Consider the following 19,294-nt stretch of genomic DNA (forward strand, 5'->3'; position numbering starts at 1 on the left):
GTTTATTAAAATTTTCACAATAAAAATAACCGCCTGTTTCACCAGCAATTTAAGTACAAAATGATTATTTACCTTGTCACTTCATACTAAATTAAAATAAATAAAATAATTTTTAATTTAAATTTGTTTGAAAATAAAAATTCCTGACTTTTATATAAGGTTTAAGCAATTTATAGTAATTAATTTTTGAATTTTTTGTACGAGGATTTTCTACCAAAATGCTCACTTAAATTCAAACGCTCGTAAAATTTTACTTTTAAAAAATTTAATTAAATGTATCAAGAGGTTTGCACAAAAATAAGCAGCATGCGGATTCGTGCTGCAGAAAATTGTTCATCAGTTGGTTTAACCTTTAGTTTTTTTCTTTTTGAGTTTTAATATTTGGATCTTTTAACTTTTTAAGAGCTTTTGTGATTCCTTTTTTTCAACCTCTAGATTTTGTAAACAGTTAGAAACTTTAGATCTAAATTTGTTGCAATTTCTACAATTCAAAACGAACCTACAATTTTAATCAAAAATATCTCTTTTGTTATTAAAAAATTTTAGGGCCAAATAGTGCGTAGTTACTTGCCGACTCTGAGTTAACTAAGCACTGTAAATTTGGTCCTTAAAAACTTATAGCAAATGAAATGACAATTTAGAAAAAATTTCACATTTTAACTAATATCTAAATGTTTAAAGAATTTCGATAATCAAGTTATGTTTATACTTTTTTTTTGATAAAAAACACACTTTTAATTTATTCAATTTATTTTATTTTATTTGTATTCAATTTAAAACTTATAAATATTTTAATATTGAATTTGCGAATATTCATAAAGTCTAAAATAATTTGCAGGTGTAAAAAATACTAAACTTTAAAAAAACTACCAATCTGAAAATATTTTAATTTCCCTCATAAATATTTATCAAATTTCTTAAGCTTTAAAATTAGTCATTAACAGGTATATTCTGAACGTTACCGAATATTTTGTAACCGAAAATTTGATTAACAAAATTTCTCATTTCAACTTTATCTACCGGTTACAAAATTTTGATTTCCAGAAAATCAGAAAAAAAATCAGACTTTAAAATCTTTTAACGGCTGTGTGGGAGAAAAAAATCACTCATACGACATGGCTCACTGAAATATCCAAAATTACGCTAGAGAAGGATTTTATTTAATTTTTTTTTAGTCTTGGATTTTGTGTTTTGCTTTCTTTGGCTTAGTTTTACTTACTTACTGTTTTTATTTGCATTATGTTTCGAAAAAAGTAAGCCTTGCAAAAGCAAACATGCGAGTAACAAAGTTTGAAAGAAGTACGTAGGTGAAATGCAAACAAATAGGAAAAACGAGAGCAAATACAATCGCAACTAGTACAACTGCGAATGCGAAATGGTGTGAAGTGTGCTATTGACCAAGTTAAGAAAGTGTGCGACCCAGCTGCAATAATACAAGTACATCGACACACACACAAACGAACACAAACAGTTGCTTGTGTAGGATCGACTTATTCGTTTTGGTATTTACTTTAGAGTATGAAAAAGCCTGGATACAGCGGCAAAATGTAAGCAAAGAAAAACGAAAAGAAATCGTCAACTGGTAAATAGTGGAATGCAAACATGATTTCGCACAAACAGAAAGCGCATACACGTGCACTTGAAGCAAAGAATGTGGAGATTGGAGCTAAAGCCAGCAGAGCAAATATTAAACTTTGGAGTGGGCGTAGTAGCAGCGATAGTAGCAGAAAAGGTGACAGAAAAGCAGTGTCGGAAAGCTTCTTTTCTTTCATTGTTTTTTTTCTTCTTCTGCTGTCACATGCTTTTCTGGTACATTTTTTTGATCAATACTTTCAGGTGGTGTGTATGAATGTTTTTTTCAACTCGACTTAGAACTTTCGAAGCCATGTATACCTGCATGTCAGCTGGGTTCTAGGCAAGTGATAGTCGCTTGGAAGCAACTTAGCGCCGCTGAAGTCAAGAAACTTGCTTATATGTACCTCGCGCTTATTTAATGTTATGCAGCGCGTAGGTGTACAGGTCAAGTTGTAAGCGGTGACACACAGACACACACTGCATTCAGCAGCTATTGAGCGCAAGTGGCTCAACACAGCATAGCGGGTCAGTGAGTCAGTAAGCCACCTGCCAACACTAGCCAGTCGGTCAGTCAGTCAAGCAGCCAAAAGTGAGTGCTTTGCTAGGCTTAGTTGCTGCGAAGTTTTTTAGAATTCTACGAGAAGTACGTTCTTATTTATGTACTTTTTCTACACAGGTTTCACAAGTACTCGCATATTTTTACACTTCGCGAATTTTGTACAAGATTTACAATTTTAATTTCAAAGATCTCTACTTGTTCTAATTTTGGAGAGGGTCACTTGGTAAGGCAAAAGCTTGGCATTTGTGGTAAAATTATGAAAACGTTGGCGAGTGTACGTAGTTGAGAAAAGTAATTGAAAGTAATGGAAGATGTGGAAAGTTTTTATGCCATAATGGGTATTTATTACTTAGCAAGTGCTTCGGCGAGGGTCGCTATGAAACGGCATGCATAAAAACCTACGTCCAAATGCTTGCACGAACATGAGAATTTAAAAAGAGAGTAAAATCAATGTGAAATATGAATTAAAAATTATTTAAAAAACATTTTAACTAACTAAATTTACAGATTTGGAATGTTTACAAGAAAAAAAATTTATAAACCAAATTTTAGTTAAAAAAAAAATTAATTGAGAATATCCAAAAATTCCTTATAAAAAAGTGGCATTTAAAAGAAATTTGAAATGTCAAAACTCTAAAAGGTTATTAAAATTTTTTACATTACAAAAAAAAATATTAAGACGACGTCCAAGTTGTACTATAAAAATCTCTGCAAAAAAATATTTTCGAAGTTTTACAGCCAATATCATGAAAGCAATTTAAGTAAAAAATTATTTTAATTTTTTCGAGTTTTATCTGGAAATTGGCAGAAAATAAGAAATCATTTTCAATTTAAATTGCTGGTGAAACCGGCGATTAAAACTATCCAGTTTCACTTAATCGAATTCCAATATATAGAATTTTAAGATCATCGACGAAAAAATGCAAATAAATTAATATTTTGCGATTAAAAATTCTTAGTACGCAGTTTTCACTATTTTTAAAGGTATTTAAGGATTTCTTGATTATTAAAAAAAATAAAATTATATACATAATTTAGATTTTAAACCCTCTAAAATTTTTTTAAATTCTAAATGTTTCCAAATTTATTACAGATACAAAACTATTGATGGTATTTATTTCCGACATTTTTAAAATATTACTTTTAAGTTTGAAAATTTTCTAAAAAAATATAAACTCTTGTGTTTTAAAATTTTCAAATTTAAAAAATTTTACTTTTAAAAAGATTACAAATTGTGAAAGTTTTTTAAGTCTTAAAAGTTTTGAATACCACAAACGTAACGCATTATATTTTTGTTCAGGAATTTTATATGTGGCTTAATACAAAACAAATACAAAAACAAAAAATTTTCGCTTCTGGCTAAGTTGGCGTGTAGTAACCATTGGCGATTTCTTACGTAAGTTAAGTCTAGACTAACTATTAATTTTCGACATTTTTAAAAAGTGTTTCAAAATTTAATAAAACATAAAAAAATATTTTTAAAAAGTTTACCAATTTTGAAAGTTTTTTAAGTCTTAAAATTTTTGAATACAAAAAGTAAAACTAAGTTAAGTAATTTATATTAAAGAAGTCTACTTATTTATTTTCTTTTTAAAATTCATAAACTAAAAAAAAATCAAAAACTCTAGTTTTAGAAAAATAAAACAGTAGAATATTTTATTTGTTATTACTTGCATCCAAAATCTCGCTACATCACTGTTTACGTTTAGAACGTTTCTGAAACAAAGTCAGAACTTCTGAAAGTTCTAGAAGTTTTAGAAATATCAAAAACTGAATATTTTTAATTAGTATTTGAAGATTTTGAAAAAAAATATTGAAGAATTTAAAATTTTTTCAAATTTGTTATTACTCTAAACTTGATGCCCATTGCATTAGCAAATGTCACGCTATCGCCTTCAGTGTCAAGCCATTAAAAATTAAAATACTTTCTTAATTAGTTGAACCTTTGTAATTGTTGTGTCACAAAAGAAGCAACAACAGCTAGCAGACTACTGCTAATGACATCTGCTGTTGCGACCCGATTGGCGCTTTCTTATCGCGACACGCCGAAGCACTCACAAGCCACCTCGAAACTTGCATTCTCACCAGCTAATCGTTTACTAAGCTGTCAGCCACTTTATTTGTCTACCATTTTCTTCATGCGGAATTAAGTTTTCTTCGGAGCGTATCTTTTTTCCACGGCGTACGTTTCCCGTTACAAGAGAAACGCTATTGCAACAACGGCGAGAAGTATTGCGGCAGTAGCAAAATCAGCAACAACAACAAGACCAACAATAACAAATTAAAAACTCGCTTTTGAGCTGCCGCTTAGCCCATTTGACTTTACACACTTTTTTTTGCACAGAATTTTCCACAGTCAGCAATTGTATGCTTGAGCTAACGGTAAAATGATAACAGTTTATAATGAAAAAAACTACAAGAAAAAGGCGAAAAAAAATAAAAATAAAATTATCGAATAAAAGTGCAGCTAAATAAACACGCCACAACCTTCATTTTTTCGTAAGCAGCCAGGAGGGTAGAAGTGGGGAGAGACTGCCTGCTTATAGAATACTTACAGGCGTTTGAGCACGGCAGTCGAGCAATTTGTTTAATTTTCCTCGCAGTTATGCTTTGCATCTTGCTGGTGCAAGTATTTGCAGCTGCTGTGTGGGTGTTATTGCTGCAGTCAGCATTTTATCTGCTGCGCGTGGCTTTCTTGTACGAATCTCACTCCCGTGCGGCCGCCCTGTTTTCACCACTCTCCTGCAATTCTATGAATTATGAATTTTTAGACGCTTTTTCCTCGCGGTTTCCTTTGCTTTGCTCCAACGCCTGCAGGCATTTCGAGAGCTGCAATTAGCAGGAAAAATTTGCATCCCTTACAGGTCTCTGTGTAGGATAATTGCAAAAAGTCTGAGAGATACACAGTTAGCAGCAGATAACGGTAACAACAGCAATTGTAACGGTGTCATCAGTGCCACTCAAGCGTTCAGCGTTCTTACAGATGTTTAATGATGCATCGCCTTGAGCATGAGCGCGCTGAGGAGGAGAGCGAGGGAAGGTGAAAGTACGTTAATGGGAACAAATGCAGGCGAACACAGGGGCGCATATTTCATTTTATTTGTAAATAGTAATGTGGGCAAATTTCCTTCGCGAACAAAAGAGGCGGAGAAGCGTAGATGCTCTTCTGCCTCTCCACTCACGCAGCAACTATGCCAAGTGATGAAGTGGAATTTTATGTAAGGCTTTCAAAATTTATGAAGTAGGTAAAATGTTTTTGTGCATTTGCCTCGCTTTCGCGCGCGCGCGAGAACTTGTCAAATGCTCTAAGGGAATGGCGGCTGGAAGAGCTGAAGTATGCCGCCGATGGCGTTAAATTTAGGTCGAATCGAGGGTAGTGAAAGAACAAAAAAGATACAGATTAAAGTGACTCAACTATGCTGATTGCTTGTGCGCTGGATTGCACGAACAATTGCAATGCTAATAAGAGCGGAGAGCTAAGATATTTGAAATCATTTGGGCAAGTAGCTGCCTTTGTTACGTAAATTAATTGCTTGGTTTATGAGCTGTAAGAAAACGTATTGAGTTTCAGAATGCAACACGAAAAGTCACGAAAAATCCCCAAAAGCGACGATCAAAATTTCAAAAGGTACAAAGGTACGAAAAAAATGTTCCTTAAATACCGAAAAAACCCAAAAAAATCGTAAAAATCGGATAAATCCAGAAGAAAACCTATTGAAACCCAGACGGATATTCCAAAAAAACAAAGATTGGAAAAGGTCTCGAAAATACCTACAAAATTCCTGTGAATAATCTCGAGCGATCCCAAAAACGTTCTAAAAAATCGCGAAAGGTGAGCAAAATATTTTGAAAAATATCGACAAGGTCCGAATAAATTCTGAAATCGGTTAGATCCGGAAAAGTCCTATATAAATCCAGACACATCCTGAAAACATCTGAGAGACTGAAAAAACATCTCGAAGGTTTCCGAAATTATCCTGAAAATTCCCGAAGATAAAAAAAAATTCCGAAAAACCCTGACAGGTTCCGAAAAAATACCGAAATCGGATGCATCCTGAAAAGTTCCATAGATATACCGACCGATCCCGAAAACATTCCAAAAACTTCCGAGGAGTTCTGGAAAGGTACAAGAAAAATCCAGAAAATTTCCGTAAAAATCTCGAACAACCCCAAAAATTTTCCAAAAAATCCCAAAAGAGTTTGATATATCCATAACAGTCCCACGGAAATCTCGAGAAGATAAAAAAAAACGCGCAAAGGTTCCCGAAATTATCCTGTAAATTCCCGTAAATGCCGAAAGGCAAAACAAAATCCGAAAAAACCCGAGCTATTCCGAAAATAATTTAAACACTTTTGAGATTAGAAAAAATCTCGAGTACACGAAAAATCCAGAAAATTGTTGTTTAAACCCCGAATGATCGCAAAAAAAACACCCGAAAAGTAGGAGAAAATTCCGACAAAAGCCGAAAAAACCACGAAATCGGAAAAGTCCCACAGAAACCGACCCAAAAGCATTCGGAAAATACCGGAAGGTAAAAAAAATCCGAAAAATTGCAACACGCCCCAAAAAATCACGAAATCGAATAAATAAAGAAAAGTTTCATAAAAATCCCGCCCAGCCCCGAAAAAAGTTGAAATGATCATACAATTAAAATTTAGAGAAAAATTAAGAAAAAAAACGGAATTAGTTAAAAAAGATAAATAACAGATAACAAATAAAAAAAAAATGAAATGGAATTAAATGGGATAGGAAAGCATGATAATATTGTCGGAATGGAACGAAATATGAATTGGAAAATCGATTATGAAGACAACAAAATCAAATACCTTTCATTATTTTTAGCAAGGCAAAAGAAACATAACACATCCGAAAAATAAACATAGTTATACCTACTAAGTATTCCTAGTTTACTTGTCTGTTGAGGAAAGATTAAATTATTTATGAAACTAATTTTTTTTTTTGCCACATTGAGCTGCTACTGCCCCTACTCGCCCAAAATCTAAATTTATACATTATTTATGTAGCCAAGCAAACAGTGTAGTGGTTTTACCTACATACATATGTATATAAGGGTGGTCCAAAAATGAATGTGGGGAAAAAGTCAAGTCGCAAATTTTTATGCTCTCACCCACTAGGAACGGAATTTTAATGCTATCACCTCCTAGGATTGTTCTAGATCGAAAAATATTGATTTTCAAGAATTATATATAAAATACATGGAAAACTTTGAGCGCTTTGAGCGGCCTGTAAATATTTTTTGATTTCAATATAAAAAAGGGTATATTTTTTCCGATATAGAACAATCCTAGCGGGAGAGAGCATTAAAATTCCGACTTTACTTTTTCACATGCATTTTTGGAACACCCTAATGATGTATCTATATGCATGCATGTGGCTTAAGGACCAGCCGCCACACACTTGAGTGCAACTCATTTGTGTGGTTAAGTGCAAAATGTGTATATTAAAAATTCTTGACGAAAAACATGCCAACGGCAATACAACAATATACAAATACATAAACAACTCTATGTCGCTATATAAACACATAAATATATAAAGGGTAACAAACTTGCAATGGGTTTAATTATACCCGAGCGCACTTGTGCACAAGGGTATATTAATTTTGTTCACATAACGGTTGTTTGTAACAGCCAAAACGAATCGAGATAGATATAGNTGCTTGAAACTTCAATATTTCGAAATTGAAGGACGCTAATTTACTCAAAATTGATACACCCCGGCTTACCATCTTGCGGAAGGTTTCGGAAAGGTGAAAAAACATATATTTAATACTTGCGCCGGGTATTTCATGTTCGGCTCCGCCCGAACTTAGACTTTCTTACTTGTTTTTATTTAATTTTTTTTTTTTTGCATATGCCAACATATGAATTGAATTGTATATTGTACATGTGAATAGGCCTGAAGCACTCTAAAAGCACTAGCACATAGTACACATATAGTACATATTTATACGCATTTATCTTCATAATGCATTCAATGCTATGCAAGTAGTCGTCTCTCTTCCATTATTTACATTAAAACTTTTAAATGCATGCATGTAATTGCATTTATGAATTATTATTATGTATTTTCCCTACCATTTATTCAAATTTTCATTATGATTAAAATGCTAAACACTTTAGGCCGCAGTGGTTGGATGATGAGCGCTGAGCGCTGAGTAGTGGCATGCAGATGACTGTGGATGGAAAAGTCGACAAGCCTCAAAAACTGAATTTAGCACAAGTTAGTGCTTTGAGCATTGGGCGGGCACCATTATTGTTGTTGTTGTTGTTGTTATGTTGCAAATGAAGTGGTTTAAGCATCTATGTGTGTATGTGTGCGTGTCAGTGTGTGTGTACTCAAGGCTCTTTCGAACGCGTGTAAGTCTGAAGTAATTTGCGCTTACTATAGTAATATGTGGGTATATATTTCGAAGAAGAAAATGTCATTAAAATCATATCAATATGAGAATGCTTTTTTAGAACTCATTTCACTTAAATAAACTTGGTTGCTACTTGAAAAATGAGCACAAGGCACTTCACTGAAATCCGCACAAAGTGATATAAATACACATGTTTGAGGATTTTGCTTTTGGTAGTCATTGCGCAACATTTTCAAAACTTATAAATAAAACAAAAAATGGGAAAGTAAAGTTTATAAAAGTTTTTTAAATATCTACATACTCGAATAGAATATTGGGACTTAATTTGAGAAGTTTTAAAATTTTCCTTGTATTCAATTTTTTCGTTTTAAATCAATATTTTTTAAATAATTTTTTTATTTATTTTATTCACATTTTTCATCTTGTCTTAATTATTTTTTCTTTTTACTGAATTTATTTATCTTGTTTTCATTTCATTTTATGTTGTTTCTCTTCATTTCGTGTCGCTTTTATTTGATTTCAGTTTAGTTTCCTTTCATTTATTTTGTCCTTTTTTATTCGAAGAAATAAAATTATTTTTTGACTTCAAAAAATTTTGGAACATATACATATGCACATATGGACATATATGTACATACATACAGTGCCGGACAAAAGTATTGGCACAGAGAATTTTTCGCAATATGTGCAAAGTTTTTTATTCTAATTTATTTTCAATATATTTTAATAAAAATATAGTTCGTACTTCACCAAAAAACATAAAAACAAAATCTCTAAACTTTGTGCAAAACTCAGGAAAATTCAATAAATTTGCATACTAATTTGCAACTTCTTATTCAGATTTTTTAGAGAAATTCTAAGTATGTAGTTTTATAGCCCAACTAATTTTAGTATAACAAAGTGCAAGTTTGAAGTATCTAAAAAATTGCGTTGATTTGTGGACATTTTTTTAGTAGAAGGTGTTGCTCATTTTCTCCATACCAAAAATAGTTGTCGAACATACTTTGTACGGAAGAACCTGACTGAAAAAAAATTGCCAAAAATCAATGCGATTTTTTAGCACCTTCAAGCTTGCACTTTGTTATACCAAAATTAGTTGAGCTATAAAACTGCATACTTGGAATTTTTCTAAAAAATCTGAATAGAAAGTTGCAAATAAGCATGCAAATTTATTGAATTTTCCTGAGTTTTGCACAAAATTTAGAGATTTAGTTTTTATGTTTTTTGGTGTAGGACGAACTATATATTTATAAAAAATTATCGAAATTAAATTGGAATAAAAAACTGTTCAGATATTGCGAAAAATTCTCTGTGCCAATACTTTTGTCCGGCACTGTACATACATAGCGCACATTTGCGCTAAAATTAGATTTTGGAAAAAAAACAAAATTGAAAAAATATCTTTCGAAAAATATGTTCAGAAACAATGAATTTAAAAAACTTACTTTTTAAAAGTATTAGATTCAAAAGCAAAATTAAGTTTGGGCAAAAAAAAAAATAAAAAATTTGTTTCGGAAAAAATTATTTTGAAAAAAATAGAAAGACAAAATTTCTAATTCTTCTTTTCTAATTTTTATAAATTTTATTCTGTGAGAATATTTATTTATATTGTTTGTACCTTATTAACTTAATTTTAATTATTCGTTTTTGAATATCTCTCTTCCATCCGGCGTGCATGTTTTCGAAACAAATCCTTCTCTTGACCGGAAGGTTACCAGCGCCATCTTGTGGCTACTAATTTATTCGTTCTTAAAGAAATTTCAACTATTTCCCTTTAACCATGCCTTCAAGCATCGCTACCTTATCTTATGAACACCATCAACACATTCCCAATTCGTACGACTTAAACCCCATCAATTTAAATGATAATTTTTATAATTATTCAAGCGACTTATTAAATATTAAACTCGCATTGCGTTTCAGTGAAAATACATTCTTCAATCCCACTTTATTCCGCTCACTGCTCACCAATTCATGCCCTTATGGTGAATGGGCGTCACGTGCTAGCCTGTGTTATTGAACCATAATTGCTCCACACTGGCCATAATTGACAGGTCATAACATTGCTGTCAGCTGCAGTCAACCAACTGAGATGCGAGGGCGCCAGCGTAGTCAAGCAACAGCAGCAATTGCCGCTTCAGTTGCGTTATTCACCGCTATGGCACCGCTTTATGAGCGTTGAATGCCTGCAAAAGCCTTTATTTCATTTCATTTCATTTATTAATGCTGCACATTTTCAGCCATCGCCATCGCCAGTAAACTTGTAATTCATAACTGATCGACCAGGACGCTGGAGAATATGCATTGAAATTTCCGCGCTTATTATTGCGCATTTTTTTGCTCATTTTCTGTGTTTTTTTTTTAATTTCCTGTTCGTCCACGAATTATTGCATTTAAAATGCTCATTATGTAAGGTAAAGCGACATAAATTACCACGAAATTGTTATTATCATAACCGGGCAGAACATTATGCAGTTGCATCAACAGTTGGACAGCCGGTCATGAGTTTAGTCGATCAGCGAGTGAATGACGGCGAAGAGCGGTGATGAGCAGCGGCTGTGAGATTATTACTATTTATTGCATAAAATTACAGATTTAATAACAACGTACGACTTCAGTCATTTGGTCTTTGAAGCCTCTTTTGATGGGAAGCCTAGTGGTAGGACAGGGCGTATGAGTAATATTCACTTACAGGCGACATGAGCTCCATATGTAAGCAACTATACGAATGTGCATACATAAGTATGCAACTGTGGTCAAATGATGGATGCAATTTTGGCATATTTATATTTCTGTTTAACGCGATGAGTGCAGAACATGCCCCTAGGCTACGGTTTCAGATTCAGAGCGAATCTTATTCGTACGAATTCGTGCTTGCAATGTATCTGCGTACTTTTGTTAAGTGGCTTACCAAAACATATGAAATGTAGGAATTTCACTGTCAAAACGGTGTCGCGCGAATAAAAATCGCTCCTACCGATAGCGCAACCTAAGCCATCACTCCCAGCGTTTTAAGGCTCCAAGAAGTTTAAATATGTAATTTAAAGTAAGCGCCAGTTTAAAGTTTTAAAGCCTTTTATGATGGAGAATCAAATTTTACCTAAAAGCCTGGCTTAAAAACGGGGTTTGGATAAAATTAATCAGAAATTAAATTTTTTCCAACTTTAAACAAAAAAATAATAATTTATTTAACTTGAAATTTTCTAGTTTTCTAAAAAAAATTCATTTTTAAGGTTCATTTTCTTAGAAAGTTTCTTAAAAGCGGCTTTTATTTTTTATTGAATGAAAAAACGCTAACAGAAAAAGTGTTATATAAAAAATTTTCATGTAAAAACAATTTCAAATTTATTCAAAATTATTGAAACTTCCGACTAATAAATAGAAGTTCCTAAAAAGAAGCTTCCAAAAATATTGTTTAAAAAAATAAATTAAAAATATTTCTAAAAAATAATTAAAAAAATAAAGAATGTTAGAAAAAACAAATATTTAACAAAAAAAAACAATTCCAAAAAAAACTCCAAAACAAAAACACAAAAGGATTAAAAAGGATTAAAGGATTAAACACAATATGTTTATTATAGTATTTAGAAGATCCAAATAGGGCACGACCTACACCCATCTGTTTAATAGATGAAATCTTTTTTGTATGAAATTAATTGTGTTAGTAAATATTTCTCAAGTGTGTTGACTGAAAAAGTCCTGGCCAGGATATTTTTAACTAAATAAATATTTTTTTTTTGCATTTGTTGATGAACAAATTATATAACACTGGAAAGTATACAGTCTATAGAATGTGAAAACGTTGGGTTCTCTATTTTTTTTCCTGGCCTACCTATCGGGTTGGCAGGAATGTATATCTATATGTCGTATGATTGTATGTCGTAAACTTTGAAAGGTTAAATAAATGTTTAGAAAACTACGGTATCTCCAAAATATATATTTTAGCCGTTTAAATTTTACAACATATAACAATACGACAACGTTGTGAATATTAAAGGATAAGTCGATAAGTTTTTGGGAAATTTCGATGTAAAAAATGCTTCACTTGAACTTTGACCTTTGGCAACTCTTGTGTTTGTACAACTCCAAAAAAAGTATACAGCTTTATCTCAATGTCATCAATGTATTCTTTTAAATTTGAGAATTAAAGGTATTCTGCTATTATGCCAAAAATTAACAGTTCCAAAAATAAATCTTCCAAACAAAAGTTAAAAAAAATTCAACTTTCAATAAATAAAATTTTCTATAAAAATTTTTTTTAATTTGCAAAAAATACAATTTACAAAAAATTTCATTTCCAAAAAAAAAAACACCCAAACACTATCCATAAAAACGGCAAAACAATATTTTTCAAAAAATGTTTACAATTTACATATCTATCTTTATTAAAATGATACATCAGAACCATGCCAAAGAACACGCAGGAATTTCCGAGAATTGTCATGTTTAGAAAAAAATAAAATAAAAAAAACAAATTCTGACTATTGTTAACACTCCACTCTGCAGAGCCTGAATAAAACAATTTTTATGAAGTTGACGTAAAAGGGTTGCCCATTCAGAGTGGCTAATTTCTGAATTGTCATCATTCTTTGCTTTAGTTGAAAACCCAGCTTTCATTCCCTCTATTTTCCGTCTAATCCATCGAGCTTTGGATTACGCCAGTAAATCTACATGAGCATAAGCAGCTAAAAAAAAAAACACATAGCTAAAAATATCCAACGCCTCCTATAAATTAAAGGATATCGAAGAGCTCAACTTGCCTATCGGACAGGCAATTGCGTCAGAGTGATACATAAATACCCAAAAATGGATGAGACAAGCAAATGAATGACAAAAATACTAAATTAGATGTAGATAATGAATGGCAGCTGACAACCGAGGCAAAGTACGAGCAAAAAGGCAACAGAATGGCAGACAGGAGAAGCAAGCGAGTGGAGGTTGGAGCAAAATGTGATCCCAAAATACTGGGTAGGGTGGAAGTAGAAAGAACGATAGGAAGACAATAGTGGGAATTTGACGCATTCCTCACTTACCGACTTATCTTCAAAAGAAATCACAAGCAAATGCGATTCTAAGCCCGACAAATCGTTGATCCAGCAGACAATATTGGACACAATGAATGCGGCGACGACAGCTGAGTTGGGCAACAATACAAAAAGCACAAAAACACAAATTAAATTCACAGATTGTGAGAATATGCTTACACTTGAGACCGAAAATAAAGCGAGTAAACAAATTTGTGACAGCAACTGACGCAAAGCAGGTAGCTAAGGTTGGCGAAAAAGATGAAAATAGTCAGGCGTTTAGAGAATTGTAGGGAAAAAATTGCTACACGTGCGAACATGCCACGGTATGTTAGATACAGGTCTGTGTGTGTGTGTGAGTCCAACAGAGCAATCAAATGACACTTTTGTGGCAAACAGCTTTAGTGGGCAAACAGCTGCACGGCTGAGTGTGTGAATGACTTTTATGTGTGCTTGTTATTATTTTGTGCTCTTGTGTGCTTGTTTTTAATCTGTCATATCTTAGCTAGCCACCATCGCCCCTTCAGCCACCTTCTTTCACACATTCGCCATCCTTTCATCTGTTTTTCTGAAGCAATTTCTTTGCAGTTTATTTAATTTTTTTTTGCTCTCGCCTTCATTGGCTTTTATTGCTGCTCTTGTTGCTACTATTGTTATTGCTGTTATTGCTATTGTTGCTGTCAACATCATTGTTATCGCTGTCGTCTTAGCCTTTCACATAACTCTATTGTCAGCTTAGACGGATATTGAAGTGCATTTTGCTGTTGGCTTTTGCGTCTTTTTTAAGCGACAAAACTGAATCAAGTCAAGTCAAGACAGGCAGCCCAGCAATGTAGAGAGGTATTGAGTATAAAATGCAGTCGGGTGGTTAGGAAAGGTTTGCACTTAAAAATGAGTTAAGAATGAAGTAGAAATTAAATTGCAACAAATAAAAATTTAATAATGAAGGTATAAAGGTAAAATCAAAGTGGTGGAAAGTAATACTAGCAGTCTCATATTTTTAAAGTTTCTAGCTCACACGCAGAATGGGTAGGAGACGAAAGAGAGCAAGAAGGAAAGGCCTTTGGTCTCCAAACCAAACTTGGCAAGGGTTGACGGAAATTCGTTCCAAAATAAATCATATACCACCCAGTCGGAAAAATCAACCAACACCAACATAAAAAGAAAGGCAATATTTTTCAGGATAAATTGAAATACATACGTTTAGGTGAAAATACTTTTGATTTAAAATTTTCAGTTTTTTTTTATATTTTTTGTAGTTTATTCTATGTACTTTTTATTTTTTCAAATACAAAAAGAAAAACTTTTTCTGCAAAAATTCTTGGCAGTAAAATATATTTATGTATATCAAAGAAAAAACTAAAGATATTTGTATGCAAAAAATAGAATAGAAAAATACTTTTTAAATAACACTTTCGTAAAAAACGTCTAAAAACATTAAATTTGGAAAAATTAATTCTTACGTAATCGAACACATTTCCAATTTCTACGTTAATTTAGAATTAAAAAAAAAATCTTAAACAAGTAATTTTTAGCAAAAAAAAAAAAACGACTTAAAAAAAATATATATATATCTATATATTTCATGACCCAATGATCGGATCTAAACCAAATTAGTATGGGACCACCTCCGAGACACTACCTTTCCAAAGCAAAAAAACAAAAAAGAAAAAAGAATTATTGAAATCGGTTGACGTGGTGCAAAGTTATGCGGTAACATACATAAAAAAAAAAATAAAATAAAAATATTCCGACGAACTGATAACCTCCTCTTTTTTTGGAAGTCGGTTAAAAATATATAATTTCAAAATGAAGATAATATTACATATTCAGTTCAAAAGTATTTTACTTGCACTTTAGCGGCTCGTTGCCAAAATTTAGGCAAATAAGTTAATTAATTAAGAAGTGAAAGTTCTACAAGGAGGAGGGAGAGAATTCCATGGCACAAAAGGGTAGCCAAGGGATAGCAGCTAAAACAAACTTCGAACCCGATACAGTGAAACATAAAATTTGAAATGAGTTTGAAAAGGGAACTAGCAATATGAAGAGATGGACTGTAGAAAGTACCAACTACATTCTTACTTGAAAAATTTTCAGACGCCACATTTCTAGGAATTCATTTCAAAAATTTACCAAAAAATGAGATAAAGGAAAAGAATGTGGATTTGTACAAAAATAGCTATATTTAAACATTAAAATGTGTATTTGTATAATCACAATATGCAAACGGAATTTTACTTTAGGATTTCTGTAAAGAAATTGGAAAATAAAGCCTAACCTGTGATTTAAAAATTATGTGCAATTGGTGATAAATATGAAGATGTAAGAATTCCTGTTCACCTGACCGTATGAGTAACTTTTTATGCATCGATACTTTAATTACTCATACGCCCCGACAGGTTGGAGGTATTTAAAATTAAGCTTATGATAAGAATGCATTCTCAAAAAGCAAAGAAATTAAAGAGATTTTGAAAAAATATTAACCTAAAAAATTGTGAATAAATTAATTTTGCAAAGAGACCAAAGCTACCCTAAAAAGAATAATTTAAAACCAATTTAAGAAATCTAAAAAATAAAAGTAAAAAAACGAGCTTTAAAACAAACATTTAATATGAAAAAAGGTTAATTTTGGTAAAAAATGTGTTTTGAAAGAATGTTTAATTTGCAAAAATTTATATTTCAAAAAAGTTTATTTTGGAAAAATTTTTATTTGAAAAAAGATTAATTAAAAAAATTTTACTAGAAATAAAATTATATTTGGCAAACATGTAATTTTAAAATACATACTAACTCGAAAAAATAACAAATATTTTGAAAAAAAATAATAAAAAAATAATGAATTTTCGACACTCGCAAGTTTTTAGTTGTTTAGCCGGGGTTCTGCAGTTTTTGATGGAGGTTTTGATAGCTATCGAAAAAACCTTATATTTAGGCTGTTGCCCTAATTTTAAGAAATAAATTTGGAAAATAGATTTTAGGAATAGATAAAAAAAAAATTATTTGGATAAATAAAACTGGAAAATTTTAACCGAAGAAAACGAAATTTGGAGAACTACAGTTAAATTTTCAAAAAATAAACAATTTTGAACATTTTTCATAAAAGATAATATTTAAAAAAATTAAGTTTACACAAAAACTTATATGAAAAGCTAAAAACGGTAAAACAAAAATTTTAAAAATAATTTTGGAAATATTGCATTTCAGAAAAGCAAACGTTTGAAGAAAATTCAATTTGGAAGAATTGCTTTTGTAAAAAAGTTTTAAAAATCGAAAAAATAAAAATTTCTTTTCAAAAAAAAAAAACATAAACATTATTGCCGTTTGCTTCGTATGGTTTTTTATTTCACATATTTTTCTTACAATATAAATATGTTTAATAATTCCAGCAATTAAAATTACACTACTTTTTGCAGACCCTGAAACAATATTAAAAAGAAAATCTCTCAATAGGTAACAATGAAGCAAAATACAAAGAACAAAAAATTTACATTTTTAAAAACAATCTAAAATTTGCAGTTATCTGTTTAGTAAAAAATGGCTGCATTTTGGTCTCGACATCAGCAAAAAAAAAATTACCTGCATGCAAATTTACATATTCACACGATCAGCATATTTTGCCGCGTTTCCAACTAAATGGCTGTAAAATGTATGCATTTTAATAGGAACCACCAAAAGCTGTAAATAGTTCAAGGCAACTGTGAATTTGCGTGCCAAAAATATACAAAATTTAAAATCGAGTGTATGCAAATTTTTGTTTGTGCAAACATGTTAATGGCAGTTTTTTTCTTTTATTGTTTATTTTTTTACACAGTCAAGCCAGTTATTGGCTTCGAAGCCTTAAAATGCATTTAATAAATAATGCAGCCGAATAGTCGTCTGCAAATGAACAAAAAAAGCAAAAAAACAAACAATAAATAAATTTATTTAAATAAATAAAGAAACTCAACGGTAGTTGTACGCTGATTGTATGCGCGGCTGCGGTTGAGTGCAGTTGCCACATTTTAAATTTTACAACCTATTTTTTGTTATATTTATTTTTTTATTGCTTTATTATTTTTTCTGCTTCTTTTGCATCTTCTTTGAAGCATCAATCGAATGTCCTACCCAAAACACACAGATAAATGCAATAGCCGGTATATAGGATATATAAAAATATATTAACGTAAAAATGTATGTCCAAAAAAAATAATCGCTTAACGCTCATGCAATTTGCTGCGCGGAATTGTATTTTGCTCTTTTCAGCAGTCTTTTTTTTTTTTTGCTTACGTCGAATATGCATTTAGGTATGTATTATTATATTTATCGAGCTGCCAATTTCCGCTCATGCAACCGCAACGTATTAAATTTTATGTCGGCGGCGAGTCAATCATACGACCTGTGGTACATGTGGCATTTTTATTTATTTTTGTGTATATTATTTACTGTTATTTCATTGTTTGGCCTTATTGACTATTAAGTGTAAAACGTAAAATAAATCTACTTTGTGCATGGCGGATTTTTTTTTATCACGCACACTGGTTAAATTTGAGGCTAGCTTAAACCTAACTTTAACTTAGTTTCTACTTAAAGTACGCTTTAATGAGAGTGGAATTGAATTTTTTTGGTCGTGAAATGGAATTTGGTCCTACAAAAATTAAAAAATTTCAAATATTTTAAAATTGTTATATAAATTTAAAAATTCTTATGCCGAATTTTGCATTAAAGTGACAAAAATAACGAAAAACGTTCTACAATTGGACAAATGGCATGTGGAAAAAGATTTAATGACTTTTTAACGTAATTACACGTTTTTTTTTTTAATGCCATCATTAGAATTGTTTGCCATTTAATGCACAGTAAAAATCCGGTATTATCTTTAAAATATTCAGAAAATTCGGCTTCTAGAACTTTTTCAATTTAGGTATGTAATTTCAAAAGTTTTGTAATTTTCAAAACTTATGACATTTCGAAAAAATTGCAAAATTTCTTAGTTATGAAATTTTTTTAAAATTTTTGAAGTTGTCGGTCGCATTCATTTATAAATACTAAATGAACAACAATACAACTTTTTTAAATGATACTAAATTTAAAACTCAAAAACGTTTACGTGGATTTACTAAACTAATTATATATTATATAAACTTGTTCATAGGTTTAAAAGCAAAAATTTACCAAATTTGTAGACAGTCTAAAAACGTTTTCACTTTTTAGAAATTTAAATATTTCCAAAAAAATATCATTTTCAAAATTTATAAGACCTTCAAAAAAAATCAGAATTTGATTTAAAAACGCCCTATCAACTGAAAATATTTCGAAAATGTGTTGAGATAGGGCATTTTTGAACCGAATTCTGAAGTAGGGTGTTCTTGAAAAGTTTTCTGAGAATGGGCATTTTCGAACTGGCTGCCCAGATAATAATATGTGGGCTAGCAATTGAAAGAATATTAAGGATTCTTTTTTAATTTTAAACTACACAAGATATTAAAATTTTTAATTTTTATTTTTAAAATTCTTTTTTAATTTCAACTTTGAAGAAAGTTTCAACTTTCAAAAATTTCGGAACGCTAAAAAATTACATTTCAAAAAAAAATTAAAATATCCGAAAACTTTAATTTTCAACTATGAAAAAAATTTCAATTTTCAAAAATGTCACTTTAAATTATTAAATTTAATAAAATTTCCACACAATTTTTAACAATCTAATTTAAGATTTTTTCAAATGACAGGTATGTATTGAATTTGAAGCTCACGTGGATTTATTAAATTTTTACAAA

The 19,294-nt window shown here is 31.1% G+C and overlaps 2 protein-coding genes across 2 annotated transcripts in view; both read left to right on the top strand.

Moving 5' to 3' along the window:
• Positions 1 to 10,784, top strand: part of LOC108370018 (putative cyclin-dependent serine/threonine-protein kinase DDB_G0272797/DDB_G0274007) — a 72,204-nt gene extending 61,420 nt beyond the window's left edge. Inside the window, exon 3 of the mRNA XM_017625252.1 lies at positions 10,572 to 10,784. Coding sequence (XP_017480741.1) covers positions 10,572 to 10,784 — 213 coding nt within the window. The remainder of the gene's footprint in view (positions 1 to 10,571) is intronic.
• Positions 1 to 19,294, top strand: part of LOC108370045 (cell wall protein DAN4) — a 104,079-nt gene that overhangs the window by 34,176 nt on the left and 50,609 nt on the right. The gene's annotated exons all lie outside the window — the stretch shown is intronic.

Source organism: Rhagoletis zephyria, unplaced genomic scaffold (genome assembly GCF_001687245.7).
Source record: "Rhagoletis zephyria isolate East Lansing unplaced genomic scaffold, Rhagoletis_zephyria_1.1 Rzeph_scaffold_00061, whole genome shotgun sequence".
NCBI classification, from domain to species: domain Eukaryota; kingdom Metazoa; phylum Arthropoda; class Insecta; order Diptera; family Tephritidae; genus Rhagoletis; species Rhagoletis zephyria.